Source organism: Gasterosteus aculeatus, chromosome 14 (assembly GCF_964276395.1).
Source record: "Gasterosteus aculeatus chromosome 14, fGasAcu3.hap1.1, whole genome shotgun sequence".
Taxonomy (NCBI): Eukaryota; Metazoa; Chordata; class Actinopteri; order Perciformes; family Gasterosteidae; genus Gasterosteus; species Gasterosteus aculeatus.
In genome coordinates, this window is record NC_135702.1 from 6,116,445 (window position 1) to 6,134,392 (window position 17,948).

The 17,948-nt window shown below is 40.5% G+C and overlaps 1 protein-coding gene across 1 annotated transcript in view; it reads left to right on the forward strand.

The window, feature by feature from the left end:
- Positions 1-17,948, forward strand: part of brinp1 (bone morphogenetic protein/retinoic acid inducible neural-specific 1) — an 85,645-nt gene that overhangs the window by 44,351 nt on the left and 23,346 nt on the right. The window contains exons 4-5 of the mRNA XM_040197620.2: positions 2,989-3,158; positions 17,357-17,462. Of these exons, the coding sequence (XP_040053554.2) occupies positions 2,989-3,158; positions 17,357-17,462 (276 nt within the window). The remainder of the gene's footprint in view (positions 1-2,988; positions 3,159-17,356; positions 17,463-17,948) is intronic.

Below are 17,948 nucleotides of genomic sequence, written 5' to 3' on the forward strand. Positions count from 1 at the left end.
GACCTTTTCCCTGAAACAGTCTAATGCATTCACCACCGGAGTGGATGAAGTAGTTTATCGAAATGACTTGTGGTCACTGAAGCCCGGGGGGGGAAAAAGGGTTCATGCCGAACACCGGCTGTGCTCGGGGTTTTGTGGGGGGGCGGCGGGGAAGAGTTAAGTGTGTGAGCTGTCGACGATACCGCTTTGCCACGAAACTTTTAGTGGTGTTTGTTGTTCTGGAAAATCACCAGGCAAAATTGGGCATTGTTAACTCGGCTATCTCAAAGTAACAGTCACACTTCTGGATTATGCCTCGCATAAAGAAGGTGAAATCTTGTTATATGAGTGGAAACATTTTCAAAATAATCCCTCAACTAATTTAAACGGGTATATGCAGTTGTTTTGTTTATTTTAGAAGGAATATCCACCCGTGTTCAAAGATATATTATTACAACAGTCAGTGGTCATTTATCTATGATGTTTATCACCTGTTTTCTTTATTTAAGTAAGAAAACATTACCTATAGTTTACATTTTACTCTCCTTGAGCTTCACTGCTCTCTGCTGGGTCTGATCTGAAATGAACATGTTCATCTAAAACCTACATATTTTATCTGCATGAAACAATCTATATTTTAGGTATAAATAATACAAAACAGACAGAATCAATTAGCTCTTTACGCTGCACAGAATGAAAGAGTATAGTTTAACGTCGTCCATGAAGTGACCCACACATGTGCCATTAACACCAAATTGAGCACTCCCAGTCATTCCATTACTTTTAAAACCCTACTTGCACTTCTAACCCTCATTGACATCCACCTGCACACTGGCACAAAAAAAAAGGAATAAAATGAGAAGTACATGCGTAGGAGATGCCTTTTCACACAAACCCCTTTAAGGTGAAACACTACATTGTTTTTAAATACCTCTCAGCCTCCAACACACAAGCCCTGCTGCAGCTGATTCACTGTGGCAGAGTGCCAGCAAGGCGCCGCGTAATGATTTAATGTAATGTATTATTTTCAGAAAGGTGCACACAGATGATTTTTTTTTTTTTAAGTCACGAAGGTTAGGATTTGGCCTGACCAAGAGCAATGACCACCAAGTCTTTATGTACAGAGGACCTCTTTTATGTGGCGTACAGGAGGTACTGAGTCAAAGGAGAGGGGGGGGGGGCAGATCAAGGGCTTAATGTTGGACTGTGATTGTTGTGTGTGTAACTTTGCCAACCCCCGAAGGAGAGAGAGAGAGAGAGAGAGAGAGAGAGAGTATTGCACCATCAGAGAATGTGGACTCTAACCAGGCATGAGACATTGGCCCTGACTGCCCCCCCTCCACCTCCTAGTCATGGTCACCACAAGTTAAGTGACCAATTCCAATGCAACGCTGGGGGGCCAAATAACCGTTCACATCACCGGGAGCCTGAACACATGTGACATGCTCTTGACGGAGTTCCAGGCGTATGGTTTGCCATTTGAACAGTAATCCTCAAAAGCAAGGTTGTTTGAGCTCGTAGAGGCAAATTGGTGTTTGCTGGGTTTTTTTTTTTTCCTTCATGCGTCTGTTTCTGCATGTTTGAATGCGAAATGTGGAAGAATACGATTTGTAGCTCTTTATAACGTGTCAACAAACACACACACACACAGCATGCAAATGGGAGAGATTCTCTGGTGCTCTATAAATATTTGGCCTCTTTTTACTGATGCAAGTGTTATTTTGTGGTAGAGGCTTACAGAAAGGTCAGTGGTTCACTTCAATACAATACTGCTTTTCTGCGGACATTCAAACTTGACATATAGTACATACTGTGCACAAATATGCCACGGGTGCGTGTTACGGGCTTTCATTTCTGACCTCTTAAATGTTAACGCCGGGCACGGAAGTGAATTTAGATGGAGAGATTAGAGACATGCTGATTTTTTTCCTGTGCATTCACAGTAGTCGTGACCTTATGACAGAGGAGGGTTTTAAATCACTTCACTGTAGAGGCGGGGGCTCTACCTCTTTACCTCGGCAAATGGGTGAGGAGTTCACTTTACCCAAATATACAGGGAACTGGCACAGAAACCACAGCAACAAAAACAAAATTGGCTCATTCATTGGCTTAACTCTGGCAGATGCAAGCAAGACACCAAACAGATGGTTGTGGATTTAAGAGACAACAGCTTAGCTATGGGAAATATTCTTCTGGGATAAAAAAAGCATTGCGGGACAGAAGAGAAATAGATAAGTAAAATATTTGAAAAAGTGGGAAATGGAAAAGTGTTCTTACACCTCCCCGGGCAGTGTTAGTATGACCAGACAGGGTCAGTAATTTCATTAAACCATGCATGAGTAATTTATTTCACCCAGACGACATAAAAAAGAAGAGTTTCACTGTTATAATAGGCAACATGCACAATGGCCACAGGACAGACAAACAGTCATCCTTAAGTGGCTCCACACCAGCTTCCTGCACTGATTCCGATTTTACAAATTTTCTCTGCACTAATGTAATTTTTGCAATAGGTACTATTGTTTTGTATTTGTTTGCTTTTTTAATTTTCAATTCAATTGGACTTTTCGATGCCAGTAGCTGAAAAAAAAAAAACATCGGATGTGATAGATTTGTTCTCCGCGGGATAAAATTCCTGTGGTATTGAGGTAACGGGTCTGTATCACTAGACCTCTCCAGGAAATAATGCCCTCCCCCAATAGGAGTAAATGTGGGGAAATTTCTGGGAATGCTGCCAGCTGGAAATGAAGCGGTGAATAAAGACACTGTTACTGGAAAACTGGGGCATCTGGTTTCTCAAGCTGAAACGGCTCGCCTCAGAGTTCAGACCTCTGACTCACGCTTCCGGTTAAGAGCTCCACCGGCCGCTCAGATAACGGACAATTTGCCAATATCCATTGCGTACTCACATTATTTATTAATAATTTCATATTTTGAGACCTCAAATCCTTTATTTTTCCCCAGCAATTTCGTAGCAATCATATTTCCATTTCCTTGTGCCACCTGTAGGAGAGGAGGCACTGACTATGTACTTGGCCAAAAACAAGCTGGACAGGAAGCTGGTCAACGCCACCCAGAACGTGGAAGCTCTTCATCAGCTGGCCTCGTCCTACTTCATCGACCGCGACGGCACGATGAGGAAGCTGCACGAGATCCAGATTTCCACCAACGCCATCAAGGTCAGTGCGTAGTGAACACGCGTCCACCCATGAAACACACATCCACTACCTCAGGAGGAAGTTTGTATGCATGCTTTAAGGAGTGTATTGTTTGTAACGACTGAATAAAACTACTTATTATCACAGGTCACTTTTCTGTGTTCTTAAAAATAGCGTAGTTCCTGCCGTGCCACCTTGGTGAAATGGTTAAAGGCACCTTGAACTGCATGGTTAAGGATGAGGAAAGAACACTCTCACATTGTGTCTCATAAAATGTGGTCACTATTCACAAAGTGCTTGGTTTGTGTGCCCATCATTCCTCCTAAAGATTTCTCGCTGCAGTATAGCGCAACTTCAACTAATGACAGAAAGCTAAGCAAAGACTGTATACGAACCACTCCACACAAACAATGGGATTTAAGAATCCCATTGTCACGAGGAAGTGCAGCAGCACCGGAGACAGGAGGGACCTGAACGCAGATTTAGCAGAGATAACTTTAACTACTTAACTATAGAATGGCCAGTGGCAAACAGGGACCAAAAACCAAGGCAAACCTAATTAACTCTTTTAACGACTAACCGTACACTCATCCGACATAGACAATGGACCTACAAAGAGACGAGGGACACACATGGTTTCAATACAGTGGGAAAGTGCAGGTGATTGGACACGGGAGGAAACAATCAGGGACGGGGCAGACAATCACGCTCACGGGGGAAAAAACAACGGGGACGGAATCGAAGTTAACCCAGAGACACGAGAGGCAGGAAACTACAAAATAGAACAAGAAACCCACCCACACCGTGACGCCAATAAACACCTGACTTTCACTTCCCCCAGTGACAGATAGCAAATAAATGAAAGTACAGAACATCAATACTTAGAAACGTGCATCACTTCAAATCTACATTTGCACACTCTGAGGTGACAATATTACACAAACTCATAGACTGAATTTATCTATATTCATTTGGTGAACCAGATGTGAAAAAAAGGAACCAATGCTCCCGAGATGTGACGAGATGGAATGCAGTACATTGATCTACAAACATGTTACTAAATGTCACTTTGTCCTTCTAATCACATCCCCCCGTAAGGCATCTCATGTCAGGATCACATGAGTGCCACTTCTAAAAAGTAAAAACAAAACGTTTACCATCCAGAACACAGACAACCGGAACAGGGCACGTGGATTTTAGACATTTAAGCAAATAGCCCCTGTGGTCTGTTTTCCCCCTGCTGAAGACCGTCTCCTCTTTCTGTTCATGCCGTCAGACGGCTTGAAAAAAGAAATAGCGAAGCTGTGTGAGTCTACCGCCTGCGACAGCTTGCCAGTTGTGGTCATTCACGTGCTCGTTCACCCAGGCACGCTGAGGTGAGAGGACGAGGGAAAGCAGTTGTAAAGTATGAATAATAACAAGTAAAACCACAGATGTGGAATTCCCCTCTCCTGTGACCGTGATCTAGTAACTAAACGCATTTTAGTCATTGTCTCAGGTGAAGAGGGAGGTTTAATTGGCTTGGGGTAAGCTTAAAAACTCATAACTGGACACGAAACAACTGACATTGATTTATTGTTTAATAATAATACCCCTCGAGCAGGGCTTGACGTTTTACATCCTGCAAACTGGACTTGCCCTTGTTAACTCTCATAATGTCTGAATATATTTACTTTTTTAGTATCTCTAACATTCTGTGAAATCCTTGCTGAAATAACAGCATTTCAGAAAACATTATGGCAGGTACTAAAAAGAACCGGGGCGGCCACATAGTGAATCACTCCTTTACCACACTGGCAGGGAGAAGCATTACGATTCCATTTGCGTATCTGTATGACAAATATATAGTATCGCCCTGGACAACATCCTCTGTCTGCTATGACCTTGCTCACATGTACCTATTTCGCATGGCAATACATGTGCCGGAATAAAAGTTGGAGCGAACCGTAGCGTGCAGCGCTGCTCCTGGGATGTTTGGTTGTGCGAAGATGTCAACTTGATTAACAAGTCAGGTGTTCAGCAGCGGACGGCCTGTTTCTGTTATGCTCGCAGTATGTGTCTCTGAAATGTATCTTATATGTCTATTTCTGCTATCGTTCCACCCACGTGTGTAAACTCATCTCTAAATATACATAAAAAGAAATGATTTATATCTTATTGCAAATGTCGTTTTCTCCATTCCTTGTCTTTTTATATCTGACGGCAGCATTCCGGTCTGCACTTTTAATACAATGAAACAAAGGACAGCACGCCACTATATATGAATAGCACTATACCTTAGTTATTCAAGGTATTCAACCTAAACTGACATTTTTTTGGTAGCGCACATCGGCAGAGTCCCGGGCTTCCTTGAGCGTTTCAATGAACCGTGAAAACTAATTTAAACTTCTCTCTTCTCCCTACATCAGCAAACATCCTCAGGAATGTCCATTCGGACAATCCTCATTCCTTGTCTTCACCCAGAGCATCAGCTATGCGATGGTCCACTCAGTGGCAGTAAAATGCATTTAAAATGAGGTGAAATAAAAATAAAATTGTTTTTATTTTTCCATTCCATTCAATAGCAATGTCATAGACAAATGTTACCATGATAGTGATTTGCACAACATTTAAATAATATATATGAATGGGAAGCATGTAAAAGTGAAAAAAATATTGTCACTATTCAATTTTTTTTTTTTTGTATTACATTATTAAATGATTAACTAGCTTCCTTATTTTAATGGTGTTATCTCCCATAAGTTTGAAACTCCCACAGCAGTAGCATGCACGTCTGCACGCCCACACAGCTGCACAAAAAAACTCCAATTCACCCCCCATTGCTTTACCTTCCGGTCTTTACTCAAGGAGCACCTTCCTATCTTTTAGTTGTTGTGAATGACAAGTGGATTAAGGGGCTCTGGCAGATGAGACTCCAGGTAGCAGGAAGTCAACCGTGACAAAATTAAGCAGACCTGACAGTGGTTGCTGAGTCAGTTTCTGAGGAAAGGAAGGCAGTACACACACACACACACACACAAAGTTACTGCAAAGCTGACTGAGCTTCACGTCTCCTCTTCAAGGCCGATGGACCTGAAGCATATGTCAAGAGGGGAGGCTCTGAGTTTGGAAAAGCGGGCTGGGAATGGATTGATGATTGAGGCCATTTGGGATTTAGGTAACGGGAATGCCGGCAGGGAAGATAGCGCTCACTTACCGAGTGTAGCATCCTCAGAGAGTTGGTAATGACTTGTTTTGAACAATTACTGTATCTTGCTCTTTCATCAGGAATAAATAGCAATGTAATATTGCAATTTAGCAATTGGTACACATATGGCACAGTGGTACAATAGAAATGGTGGCACACATAGCCACTTACTTCAGTTGCTCATCCTATGGTATATTTTATTCCCACATGTTCTGTCTTAACAATACACACTTTTAGTCTAATTAATCGGGTCTTTTTTTCTTCTTAAATTGTCCATATTACAAGAAACAAACGTTATCAACAGAGTATAAAGATTGTGAAGAGGTAGAGTATCGACATTATGCCAAAGCAGTCCGCGGCCCTTGCCCAGCCCTTCTTTATTACAGTCATAAACGCAAAGCGCGTTTTTGAGTGATTGTCGTTGCCGTGTTGAATTGAAATTAAATGCGACCGACGTCGGTGCAGGTTGGCTGTGGAAATAGTGGAGTGTTGATGCTGCAAGGGGGAGTGGGAAAGGGCCTTGGAAAAGGCACAGCCTCGGGGCCAATGGATATTTAATGCGGCCTTGATTGCGTAGCAGAGATATCCAGTGATTTGAGAATGCTAACCAGCGAGCCCCGACCCGGCATGTCCTTTGATATCATTTGTCACTGTAGCTCCAGAATACGATATAACCTCCTAAGGTTGCAAACATACTTTGGTGACTCGAAGCAAAATACTAATATGGAAGGGTGGATAAAAACATTGTTGAGGAATAAATTATCTGAGGAAAGAGTAGGCACAACCTTCAGTAATGGCCAATCACATTAACTCTTCTCATTTAAAAGCAGCAGGCACTTTTGTAATACGCTGGGATTAGAGTCTAGGGCACCTTCTCTCTAAAGAAAACCCTATTTTCTGCGTGGCCTGAAACTCAAGAGCCAAACGTGACAATTTTCACGTGCACACAGGACATTTCTATTAGCTGATTTTGATGCACATATACGATTGTGACATTATTGTGAAGAAATAAATATCCTTGTATTATATGAACTAGATACTGTTTTATCAATATATATATTCAGAAAGTTGATAGAATACCAAATGGGAACATGCATTCCCATATCTGTCAACTATAAATACAGGCAACATATATCGCAGTTCTCCAGCCTCGTCTCCAGCAAACTGACAGTGATCAGAATGTGGAGTGGAGTAAAGTCCAGCAGAAGGCATGGATCTATAAACACGGGGAACAAGGGCTTTGCTCCTCCAATATTGATTCAGCCTGGCTGGGAGACCTGATTTGGAGTGCAAACTTACAATCCGGATGAAAAACACATGTCACACGGCATAAATGTTTTATAAATGTAGATGTTAAAAGCCACTTTGTTCACAGAATATTTTTTGCTTCATGATATGCACTTTTACCAGCTTCTCAACAGCTCGGCTCATTTATTTGATGTGTAGCATTTGGCAGGAATATATTTAACACACTTAAGTAACAATGTTCATTGAAATACTGAAATAGCTTTATGTTATTGTGAAGAATGAACATGTTTCAGTTAAGGAGTATTACATTCAGTAAGTTTAATGTAGTAAGTAATACTGATTATATCATTAATAATGAAAATAATTGAAAATATACTAACAATGATTATAATAATAAAGACAACACAATTCTAAACATTCCAGTATTCTTTTACTTGATGCCTTTAGGGTCAGTGACCAACAAGACTTTTTATTCATTATTGTGCCAAGAAATTAGTACGCAAATGTATGCAGATGACATAATGCAAACCTACCTATACAATGAATAAAATAGCTTATTATTCAATATTTTCACTTAACATTGAAATATGTATGCTTTCTTCATCAAAGATAGATTTCCAACATGAAAACTATCAGCCAGAGGCAAACATCAGGGAGTACTTTCCTAAACCCGGCTCATATATTATGATTACTATGATTAATAATAATTTTACCATTAATATTACATTATTAGAAGCCCCACAATTCACTTTTGAACTATAGAAAAAATGCAATTTCTTATCCATCAAGATGTATACTTTTAGTGTCTCCCAACACACAACAAAAAACAGCACGATGTAGAAACCACCTTCACAGCTCTAAATGAAAACCTAAATCATGATCAATAAAAAGAAATACCAACGTTTTGAAAATAAATTTCATTTTTAAATACATTTGCAAAACCAGTAGCTGCCCATAGATTTTTACACATAATGCTTTTCATGTGTTGTGTATGAACACAAAAGGTCTGAATTCTTCGCTGATGAAACCCGTTACCCAGGCAACGGTCACCAGCTAACAGATACAGTACAAAACCCTTTAAAGAGTAAAAACACCTCCCTATAACCATTTGCCAATAATAACTTACCTCTTTTACCACGTTTATTTGCCTGATATTGCAAAATTGTTTCCGATGATTGATACCCTTGATTTACCAGTAAGATCTGTCAAATTATCACACTGTACGACCGATATAAAACCATCACATAATGTTGTTGAAGTCAAAGTGTCATTTGCAGGTACGTTAACACTAACGGAAGCTAGCGGTAGTTAGCACTTTTTCCTGCTGAATTTAGTTTCTCGCTCAACAAGAGCAAGTGCAAGAAAAGTTGCCTGTGTTTGGCAGAGAGATGTGGCGATGAGAGGGAAGCTGATGTGATTCTTAGTAAGCGGACTGCTGTCTGAGTCCGTGTGACTTCTGCTTTGTCTGTGACAGAACGCTGCCGTTATCGCTTAATACAAGGTGGGATTGAGTGAATCGAAACAAGGTAGACGGATAACAGAACATGCAATAAACTGTCGCGGGGACACATCATGAAACCAAAAAATGAATAGGATATTAAGTTTTCCCAAATTTGTAAGATCTGACCTAAAAAAAAGAAGAAATGTCAGAAAGTACAAATATGTCAGTGTTGAGATTTGCCTGTTTCCCTGTTTCTAAATAAAAAGATAACAGACAAGTTGATGTCTAAAGCTTCCTCGGCAAGAGTTGCTACGTTATTTACTGATGTCTTAATGGACTCGCTTTAAACTGTAAATAAACATGAACTGAGAGGGCTTTGCGCTTGTGTGATTTCAATTGATGAGCTTATAATGATTATGTGACTCGTTGGCTATTATGCAGCAACATTCATAGTGTCATACTGCAAGTGATCAGTGTTATTTGATTCAGTTTTGTATGCAAACTAACTGATTTTTTTCTCGTTCGGATGGGGCAATGTTTGAGTTGTGATGGTTGTTACTGCGTCCTTGCTCGTGTCGCAGAAATATCCTCTTAAATAAAAATGCAACAGCCTTCCTGTCCTGCCCCGTAAAGCCACTTGCTTGCACCTCAAGACGTGGCATTGAGTCACTTTAGCATCTATTCTTTCCCCTTTCGGGGGGGGGGGGGGGGGACTAAGAAGTAGAACTGCTTCAAAGGTTTATCAATAGCGCTGAAAGGACACTTGTACAGTTGGTTTATTGTGTTAAATACAGAAAGTGGCAGAAACAGTAAAACTTGTTTCTTACTTGCGGCCACGCGTTGGGGGGGGGGCTCCGGGAAACGGACAGACTGCAATCTGAAAGTTGTGAGGCGTTGGAGCGGATCTGCGGCGCAAGGAATTGATTAGGCTCAATTTGAGTTTGCTAAAGCTCTGCTAACTGAAGGTCCCTTATTCTACCAAAGCTGCATTTTGGAGTTTTTTCAGTTCTGAACAATTAGGTCGTGAGCTGACTCCAGAGGCCCCTCTTAGTTGAACAGTAAATGCAGAAATGACTCCACAATAAGCTGTCGCCACACATGAAGATTGGGAGTTATTTTGGTGTTAGCTTTGATATTTTGCCGCCTATACTAATTGCTGATCATTGATGATCCATATGGGCAGATAGCTCCCTTTGTTGGTCGAGTGTAGCATCTGGTCTGCAAGGCTCAAGATAATTGTTTGCTTTTCTTTTTTTGTCACTGCCCCAATAATGTGTTAAATTGCTCTGAAGTCAGTGTAAACCACCAAATGTTCTAAATGTTATCCTTTTATGGTCATTTCTAATCAATTATGGAGTTATTTTCATCATAAAAACAAACAATTCAAATGATAAAGAAATTAAATATTGTATTTAATTGATCAGAGCAAATCTGGCTATTAGTTGTTTTAATGATGTGTTATAAACCGCATGGAGCTTCTTGCAAACAGCTCATAATTTATAATTAGCATCTTTTTATGTTGCCGTGAAAACATATCCTTATAACAACTGGATTGATTGAAGCTTTTTACCAAAATTATATATCATACAAGATCACACTAGAACTCATCAGTTTTTTCATTCTATTTTACCTTTGCCCAATATTTATTTTTAGAGGGTCGGATGGCATCACAAACACACAATCAGTTGTTTATAGTGGGACATTATCAGAGACCTGCGACTGGAAAAACATAAGATACGAATCACGGGTCGATACTGCTCTGCTAAAACACAAATTATTATCGTTGTTTGGACCTGCTCTCAGAGCTTCACCCGTTTGTTTGAATTAAGTACGTTTGGATTGTCTGTAGAAGTAGAAGTGAAACGCTTTGTTTAGACGTTCTTGTCAGATCATACACATTTCCTCTCAATGGAAATCAATTGTGTACCTGCAGTATATCAAAACCTTTTTTACTTTGTAAAATGTTTTTGAACAATTTTTGATTCACTGTGTCGTTATCAGCCTACTAATGAAGCTGCTGAGCAGTATGTGAACACCAGGGCAGCCAGCAGGACATATAACAATCAGTCTTTGATGACATCAGACATCTGTGCTGGCTGCAATGCCAAGTGTTCTCATCACGAACTCCGTCGTCTTTTCATCAGTGAGAAATACAAACAACTGTTTGATTGTTATTGGACTCCTACAGGTCTCCCATGCTGTGCAAGTTGCAAATGGTAGAACTACTGAAGACACATTTATAGAGTGCTACATGTAAAATTGGGCCCTAAAGGAGGACTGATTTGAGTCATGGTATCGCTAATGGTTATCAGTAATATCCAAAATTTGAAACATGAGATATGCTTTGAACAGCAAATAACGTGATTCTCTACGTTTTCCTTTGTGCAGCCTGTGTCCAATTGCTTGCCATCAAATGTGTGGGCTGATAGAGTACGTGCATAGTGGCCCTCTGAATTTATCAAACCTTTCATCCTTGATACTCTGTTCTGTGTCGCTGAGCCTTTGCACTACTTAAGAGTACTTAGCTACATGTGGACATTAATCAAAAGCAAGACATATCCCCACAGAGCTGCGAGCGTCTTTAGCACAGTCTCAGCCTTGTTATTTACCTGAGACCCACCTGTCCAGGAAAACATTGGCTGAAACAAATGCCTTCTGTTCCCCTTGAGGATTGAAAAACATTTTTGTAAATTTTGTTGCAGCTACACCTTAACAAACTTGGTTGAGCAGATTGGATGACTCCCACTAAGTCCACCAATTTTTCTATCCGCCTTAATGTACAAACATTTTCCTCCGCTTTTCGTCAGTAGGGGTTCTGGAACCTAAAAAGAAAGAATATAGTCAAAACAAAGAGAGCCCCCCCCCCCTCCCGCTGAGAACAATATCATACCTTGCTGATAAAAATAAATGGCATGCGGTCGTTTCACTTTGTGTGGCTGAACGCTATTGCTGCAAGCGAGGACTCCTGTTGGGAGGGATGTTCATTTAGGAATAAAAAATAAGATACCCAACAGGGTGTTATAATGGAAAAGAAAACAAATGGTGGAAATATGCGAGATGGAGTATGATTAGAACTTGTGTATACAGGCTTGCATGCAATCGCGACCGCACATAAGTGTGCGTGCGGCGTGTGTGGACTGTATATCCAGTCAAACATGAAGTGTGCGTTCCTACCTGGAGAGAGTGCTTACTGCATCCCCCAGCAAGGTCACCTTTCCATACATCACTCTTGATTTACACCAGCGATCAATAGGCCTATGCGTTTTTTCTGATGACGCTACAGTGCTGTACATATTCAGGTTTGGTTCATGTAACCATTTGCCACAAGCAAGTAAAATGCAGCTTTTCTTCTGTTTTGCATTTGAGTTATTAGCCCCAAAAGTTACACTTTCTTTTATTATCATTCATAACAAAGTTACACAGGACGTGGCTTTCGCAGACACGTTCACACATCTAAATAACGCTGATTTACAAGGAGGGCCACAGAAATATCACAGCAATGAGCTGTTGAATATGTTCCTTGAGTAGGGTTGCCTTGATTTTGTTCTACTGTGACTTACAGTAACACTGTAGCCATATATAGGATATGAACAAGGCCGAAAAAAACGTCCTCAGAGATGTCCCACTATCAGGCTTTGAGAATTACTAAGGAGTACCTCTCTTCATTTCTACGTATCCAGAAATAGCAAGTCATTAAGAGAATGGCAGGTGATGGGCGTATCAAGAGGGCTCAGCAGAGGCAACGTGTAATGAAGACAGTTCATCCTTACGGTATTTTTCCCCGTCCCACTCATACGTTTTATTGCCTTCATTCATTGTTTTCCTTATGTCACATGCTTCCAACCACCTTTTTATTCTTTTCGGTCTTTCAAGTTGAAACGCAACTTTGGGACACGGTGTAATGTGAGGTTTGCTTGCTGAGAAATACCGAATACTCCTCTCGGTATGGTTTAAAATCAGGAGTGAGGAAACACTGCTATCACAAGTTGCCGGAATTAGAGAAATAACGAGGGCTCAATATGCTGTGTTTTTTTTTTAATGAACTTGGTGAAAAGGGATTTTATTGCACAACTGAGACAATTGATTCAAAGTGGGATTTCTAATGCATACCATTCTCCATTCTCACAGGAATGCAGTGCTAATATAAAGCTAATACTTTGGTTTGTATAAATTGAGAGCCTTTTGATTTTAAAATATAGTATTATAGTCTAGTATAGTATAATTTTAAATTGGTATATATTACAGAATGTTCTATCGATACATGCGGTTACAGATATGCAAATGTGCATAAGAACACCATGAAATGCAGTAATTTGGAAGTTGAGTAAATTATATTTTGATTAATTCATTTTAATTAGGCATTTAGGCATTTGTGTTATGTGTTGTGTTTTGAAAGGATTACAGATATCCCTGATGATTCCCAGTGCGCCAAGATGGTTTGAGTCCATTCTTTAAATTCTGTTGAAATATTTGCATGTCACATGTGTAACAACAGCCTGGGATTTCTCTGTCTTAAGTTGACCTCGGCCTCCTATGTTGGCTGCTGACAATTCCAAACTCTCCATTTGAGGAGCTATAAATTGTCAAAAATCCAGGATACTAATGAGATTTTTAATTGCCTGTTTGGCACAGGCAGGTGCATCCTAAAGGTCAACCATAGAAGTGAATGGAACCTGTGTGCTGAAACGCATGGACTGGCTTGGCATCAATTGTTAGATAAACGCAGTATACTCTGCAGTGAATGCGGCGCTTGCCAAGGATTCCTAATGAGTCTAGATCAACCGAGCCGCTTCAGATCCATTGAAGTAATAAACATCTTTACTCTAATTATAGGATATGTATAATGAGAGCCTTGCTTGAGGAAAGTGTATAATATGCTTGAGGTCTTAATACCTACAGCAGATTATGTATGTAACAGTGAGAGACAAGCTCATATATGTATCGTTCATTTTAGTGTGACAAGAAAGAAGTGATATAATTGCGTGTCTGAACACAAACAAACATATGTCCAAAACCCACATAGCCCACCTACACACCACTGATACACTGCAGCTGCACTGCACTTCACCAGGGGGGAATTTTGCTCTTTGAAAAACAAAGAAATTATCCCAAAAAAAGGACAAACTTATATTTACAACATTTGGCGCTTGGGGAAAACTAAACGTACATTTTATAGAAACAGAATAAATGCATGATCCCATGTGCATCCTCTCTCATTTACTTGCTTAGATGATTTTCTTGATGACAGATGACAATTAGAGCGGATGTTCCAGAACCGTGGTTTCTGACTGAGGGCTGTGATACAGTTTTGGCCCCACTGGGAGTCCACTGTTATGTTCTGTTTAATAATCCAAATCCTCTAAATCCCCCTCGGCCCACTTCAGTCCCTTTGATTGCTCCTTGTATTTTTATTGCGTTATACTCCATTTTCATAATCTGGTGCGCGGCACTCTTATGGCGCGTGCTGGAATGAAGGAAAAGAAAGAACCGAACAAGCGCTGCATACTGCCCTCCTAAAGTCATTCAGATTACAAGGGTCAATCTCTAATCCACAAAGCCGGGGACGACTGCTCCCGACTTGGAATAAAAATTCTTGGAGAAAGAAAATGACCGTATGGTAAACTGGCTGTGGTAAGCTGCACTCGTTTTCATGCACATTCGTTTCAGTGCGTGATTTGTGCGCAACCGATGTTGCAGGTCGTGAGGACGCCTGCTTTGCCACCTGGGAAAATGTCCGACGGTGTCAGAGGACAGATAGTCACTTGTCTCCGTCCCCATGGATCATGCAACACAATCTTTGGAAGGAAAGTAATTCATTTGAAGATAAGCACAAACAAAAACGGAAGGGAAAAGGGCCCCGTCAGCAGCCATCAAGATGGTTGAGTGTGATTGGCAAGTCTAGCGCTGTAATCAATCTGCACTTTATGCAAGGCCGTGCAGTGCCTTGCAAAGCCCATTGCTTGGCTGGAAATCCACATAGTAGGCAACATGGAGAGTGTATCCAGTGAAAAATACAGTGTAATAATCATTAATGTCAAAAAAGATCTTTTTCATATACCTGTTTGTGCTTATAAGGTATTTTATTGAAACCAAAATGGCTTAACTTTAAAGAATTGTGGTACTTTAGTACCTAGCAGTGTTAATTTTGGCAGCTATTTTTGATTTAGTCTTAGTCTTTAGACGAAAAATGCATATTAGTTTTAGTCACATTTAGTCATTTTAATCCTTCTTAGTTTTGTCTAGTTTTAGTCGACGAAAACTAGACCAAAATGTAATTAGTTTTAGTCACATTTAATCTACAACTTGTCTAAAACTGCAATTTAGGGGGGAAAAGTATTGTGACTTCGTCAACCACCAACATGTTCGTCTCGTTAACGAAAGTTAGAATAGATTTAATTTTTATTAGTCTCAGTCTCGTTTTAGTCATGTAAAAAAGGTTCGTTAACGAAAAATTTCCGTCATAATTTTCGGCGATGAAATTAACACTGGTACCTAGTATTTTTTTTATACTAATGACAGATGTGATCTTCACTCCGTATTGAATGTATTACTTTCATTAAATGCCACTCCAATGCAACAGCGCCGCTGTCATATACTGATACTACCACTGAAATGGAAATGATATCACACAGTACATACAGCAGTCATGTTACAGACTGAGGAAAAGTGTGAGGAAAATCACCTGAATTTATTCTTGAAACTAAGATTGTAACGTCCCCATGATTTGATATCCCCCCCCCCCAACAGCCCCGATGCCAAGGGTAAGATATACATCTGTCTAATTTCCTGCTTGTCAACCCACCATCTGGTACGGTAACAACATTAAAGACAGGAAAAATGGTTTCACGTCGTCATTCACACTAACACAAACATGCACACACACGTACACACTTGTGCAGGATGCACACGTTGCTGAGGCCACCGGAGGCGAACATCTTACTCAACTCGGACATTTTTGTTTACCTGACCAAGTGATGTTTTTGTCACCTGAATCCTTTACTCAAGAACCCAATTTAGTCCTTAAGTACAAGTATCTGATGTACTGAGAGCTTAATGGCCCACATTAAGGAAATAAGTAATCAAGTAAAATCATCGTCGGCGGCCCCTGTTAACGCCCTCCAACTGCATGCAAGCCGTCTAATGATTTGATGTATATCTAATTCTACATTTCTCTCTGCTGAGACTTTCAGCATTTGCAGCAGACTCATGCTGATCACACACTCGTTAGCTCATGCGCCACTAGTCAAAAATCTTCTTCTTACTATTATAGACACAACATTCATTTCTGTGCTGAATCATTAATGTCTTCTGGCCTGTTCAAATTGCAGATCTACTACTTAACATTGGCATTTCACTTTTCATTTTTGTGCTCAACAAAGACCTAAAAGGAAAAGAAAAAAGCAACAACACTTGAGGTGTTTTGTAAAATTTCATCAAGTATCTTGCTTCATCTCATTTGCTGATCTTTTTAGGCCTTTTGGAACCTTGTAAAAGTACAATTAGGAGCTACCATGAAGATCCCACTGAAAGGAAGAGGCATTTATTTTGTTTCTTTTCAACCGCAATCTCTTCAAAGTCTCAAATGCGGGGGCTGTATGTTTTAAGGCAGCCTCTTCATAACTGAATAGCATAATTGTTTTTTTTTCCCCACAGAGGTCTCCAGATGGGGAAAAACAACCACTGCTATAGTCTCAGGGATGTTGTTTGGAACAGAACAAGGACATGGAAGGAGAAATAGGATATTCCTCTTTAACAAATAAAAAGTTTTTTTTTAAAGCGTCCCTAAGAATTACTTATACAACTTTGTCCGTGCGACGATCATGTAGTTAAACTAATAAACTCATTTGGCTGGCGCAAATACATGAACACTACTCGGGAAGGTTCTTCTATTTAATGCTACACACTGCACCTTTTAAGTATGAGTTGTGTAACAGTGGGAAAGACTGCTGTTATTAGGAAGGCTGTTACATGTGTGAAAGCCTGTAGCAGGACATTCTGTCACTGCGCAATATTTCGTTGTCAGTGGGCTGCAGCAATATTGTGTGAACTCGGTGCAATTAACACATGTGGAATCATCCACCGGCAGCAGTGACAAGCAGATCTTAACATCCTACTACTGCCTGACATTGTTAATGACTCAGATTGGGTGGAGGAAGAGGGGGGGGGGGATCTTGGATATGTTGTCTTAACGTGTAGCACATACTAGCGAGAGGACTGAGAGAGGAAAACGCGTCCACTTCTAAGCACTATAACCTGCAATGCAGAGGTCTGACTCTCAAAGAGCGAGAGCCATCGTCAGCTCCAAATGGTCGTCGCGTCATTTTAGTCTCCATTCTGTTGCAGGTGACGGAGACTCGGACGGGCCCGCTGGGATGCAGCAGCTACGACAATCTGGACTCCGTCAGCTCAATCCTTCTCCAGAGCCCTGAGAGCAAGATTCATCTGCAAGGTAAACAATCCCAGCATATGAATGTCCTCCACGTGCTGCCCAGTGATGCTGGACGTAAAGGGTGTCACGGTCAACTTCATTTTATCCTGTAAAGCTCAGGGACATCTATGGTCTCATATAAAATACTCTGGCCTTCAACACAACGGATGTTAATGCATCTTTTTTTTTATTGGTTCTGGATTAGATTTGTTCTTCGATCCTCTCTACTGCAATACGACTATCTAAGGTTATAGATATTTGCTGCATCTCTCTTAAAGCAGTGTTCAAAGTCCATCCTAAATACAAAACAACTGCATGAACTGTGCAAAGCATTGAGACATGAGCTCGGGAACCAGCACTCTTTCGTGAAGGTGAAACTCTGATATTTTCAGTTCATCGGAATGTATCTCAAGAATGTTTTCAATTCATAAAATGAAGCGATTCAATCGCCAAAAACGTCAGTGGACTTTTTGAGTAAAAATAGTTGTGTCTTAAACCTTGATATAA